Source organism: Haemaphysalis longicornis, unplaced genomic scaffold (assembly GCF_048455015.1).
Source record: "Haemaphysalis longicornis isolate Haplotype H1 unplaced genomic scaffold, Haemaphysalis longicornis Haplotype H1 scaffold_7, whole genome shotgun sequence".
Taxonomy (NCBI): Eukaryota; Metazoa; Arthropoda; class Arachnida; order Ixodida; family Ixodidae; genus Haemaphysalis; species Haemaphysalis longicornis.
This window is the reverse complement of record NW_027526422.1, coordinates 30,759,602-30,762,185: the sequence shown is the minus strand read 5'-3', so window position 1 is coordinate 30,762,185 and position 2,584 is coordinate 30,759,602. Positions and strand designations below refer to the sequence as shown.

At 51.6% G+C, this 2,584-nt stretch overlaps 1 protein-coding gene across 1 annotated transcript; it reads left to right on the top strand.

Moving 5' to 3' along the window:
• Positions 1–901: 901 nt before the first annotated feature.
• LOC144146226 (uncharacterized) lies at positions 902–2,208 on the top strand. Its single transcript, XM_077678190.1, has one exon. It carries the CDS (start codon positions 964–966, stop codon positions 2,206–2,208), a length of 1,245 nt encoding a protein of 414 aa, XP_077534316.1. The 5' UTR covers positions 902–963.
• The last annotated feature ends 376 nt before the right edge of the window (positions 2,209–2,584 follow it).

Genomic DNA, 2,584 nt, shown 5'->3' with positions numbered 1-2,584 from the left:
TGACGGCGCTTCCGCGCGCATTGTAAAGTAGCGTCCCCAAATAAGCTGATTGAAAGCAACTGCTTCGCCTGTCACCTGCCTGAAGAGACACTCATCACCTTGATAATGGCATGCATGGAAGGAGCAACAGCAGCAAGGTTCGCGGGGTGCGTGTGCAGATAAGGCACAAACTCGGTCGCGATTTATTCTTTCTTTCTTTTGTTTATTTCATTCTGGCTAACTCAGAGGCAGCCTGTTTGAGGGCATTGCTTTACGGTGCGCGCTAATGCGCGCGGAGGCGCCGTCACGTGGTATTTTTCATATTTCGCGGGTTTTCTTTATCAGTCAGAATAAATGAGTACGCAATTAGTTCGTCGCTGAAAATACTGCAGTTAGATGCCCCTCGTGGGTACCTACAAGTGCCTCATTGACACTTTAGTGATTAGAACAGTACTTCTCGAGTTAGATAATTAATTACAATTAATTAGTTAAGTCTCATTAACGAAAAAAATGCTGCCCGCTTCTCCACAGTACTGCAAACATTATGCATTAGGTTTTCTTCGAGTTACGCCATTACTCTTTTTTTAAAACTTGGTGCATGATAGCTGGGACACCCTGTATATATATATATATATATATATATATATATATATATATATATATATTGTAACGCTACATAACTTGTTGAATGTTGTGCACAGTAGATGGCATTGACTATGGCACAGGCCAATCCCGCCAGCGAAAATGCCGGGACGACGAAGAGAAGAACGGGGTGCTTTTCGCGTATCCAGGGCTCGGACTCGACGCTCAGCAACGGTCCTCACCCAGGTTTTTTTAAATAAACCCTCAGCTCACCCCTCGACGCCTGAGCATCACCGTAAAAGTTTTTGGTGAGAGGTGCGGGGTACGACGCCGCGGACAACAGAGTCCCTGGATCTGCGCCGAAGCCGTCGCGTTGCTGGCCTCCCGCCCATCCAAGAAACGATGGCTCCGCCTGCAGGCAGTTCCCAGACACCACCGACGGGCAGCTGGCAGCCCCATCGGGAACCCCGGTCATTTTCAGGGAAGGCCGGAGAAGACGTGGATGAATGGCTCGCTCATTATGAAAGAGTGAGTAAATATAACCGCTGGGACGCTGTGGCCCGACGCGCGAACGTCGAAATCTACTTGGACGAGACAGCACTGACGTGGTTTGAAAACCACGAGGCAGCGTTGACCACATGGGAACGGTTTGTTGAAGAAATTAGGAAAGGATTTGGTGACTCGATAGCGAAGAAGAGGAGGGCCGAGCAGACGCTTCTCCAGAGAGCGCAAGTGCCCGGGGAAACATGTACAACTTACATTGAGGAAATCCTCAAGCTGTGCCGGATCGTTGACGCCAGCATGCCAGAAGATGACAGAGTTGGGCATGTCCTCAAGGGGATCGCGGAAGACGTATATAATTTCCTTATCGGCAAGGACAACTTGAATACGGTCACCGATGTGATTCGCCACTGCCGTACGTTTGAAACTATGAAGGCGCGTCGAATTACGCCCAAGTTTGGCCGACTGGCCAACGTCACAACGGTGGCCAGCGTGGACGTCAGCTCGTCTGCCGACCTCTCTGCGACTATCCGACAAATCGTTCGCGAGGAGCTCCTGCGGCATGGAGACGTAACTCGTTGCTGGACACCCTCTCGCGACGGAAGCTGCCTCCGCGATGCGTCACCTACTTGTTGCCATTCAACAACACATTTTGGCTCCTCACGGCCGTCGGTCAACGTTGCCGACGTGGACGACTACCAGCGAAGGGGCGTGTACACTATGGCGCCCCACTACCAGCCACGGGAAGATTTTCATCGTGATTCCCATCGTACACAGCACGTCTACTACCCGGAAGAGCACCATCGCTCGAGTTTTCCAAGAAGGCAATTCTCGCCTGGTCAGCAGTATCCTCGTCGCGAACCACCCACCTGCTATCGATGTGGACTAGTCGGCCACATTTCGCGGTTTTGTCGCCGTCGGCGCCAAGGACCCAACGACGATCCCACGTACACGTTTCCTCGGCCCAATAACCTCAACCCTGGCACTCGATGGTATCCACCACTGTCGTCAACACGTAACGACCAGCTGACCGGTCCACGCAATGGCTCCCCCGCTTCGGACAGAAGTTTAACTCCACCGCCTCTACGCCAGCGCCAGTCTCCATCACCTCGGCGCCGTCCAATGTCGCCACCGCCGGGAAACTAGCCGGCGCGGCCGATGGAGGTGAGGTCGCCGGACAGCCTTTACGAAATATACCTCTGCCTGTTTACATGGTCAAAAATAAGATTGAAGTTTTAATTGATGGTGTGCCCACGATGGCTTTGGTTGACACTGGGGCAACAGTTTCTGTGATGAGTAAGGCATTTAAAGACAGCCTTGGGACTAAAGTAATGTTCAGCTGGGATCGCAGTGCCACATTTCGAGGCGTTGGCGGTGAACCGTTGTGGCCCCTTGGTACTTGTACTGTGGATGTGTCATTAGGGGGCAAAAGCTTCAAAGCAGAATTTGCGGTACTTCAGAAGTCTACACACGAAGTTATTCTCGGTATTGACTTCTTGCAAGAATGTGGTGCTAAGTTAGA

What these genes read in the sequence shown, in the direction of transcription:
- LOC144146226 (XM_077678190.1), top strand. Translation starts at nt 964, where the DNA reads ATGGCTCCGCCTGCAGGCAGTTCCCAGACACCACCGACGGGCAGCTGG.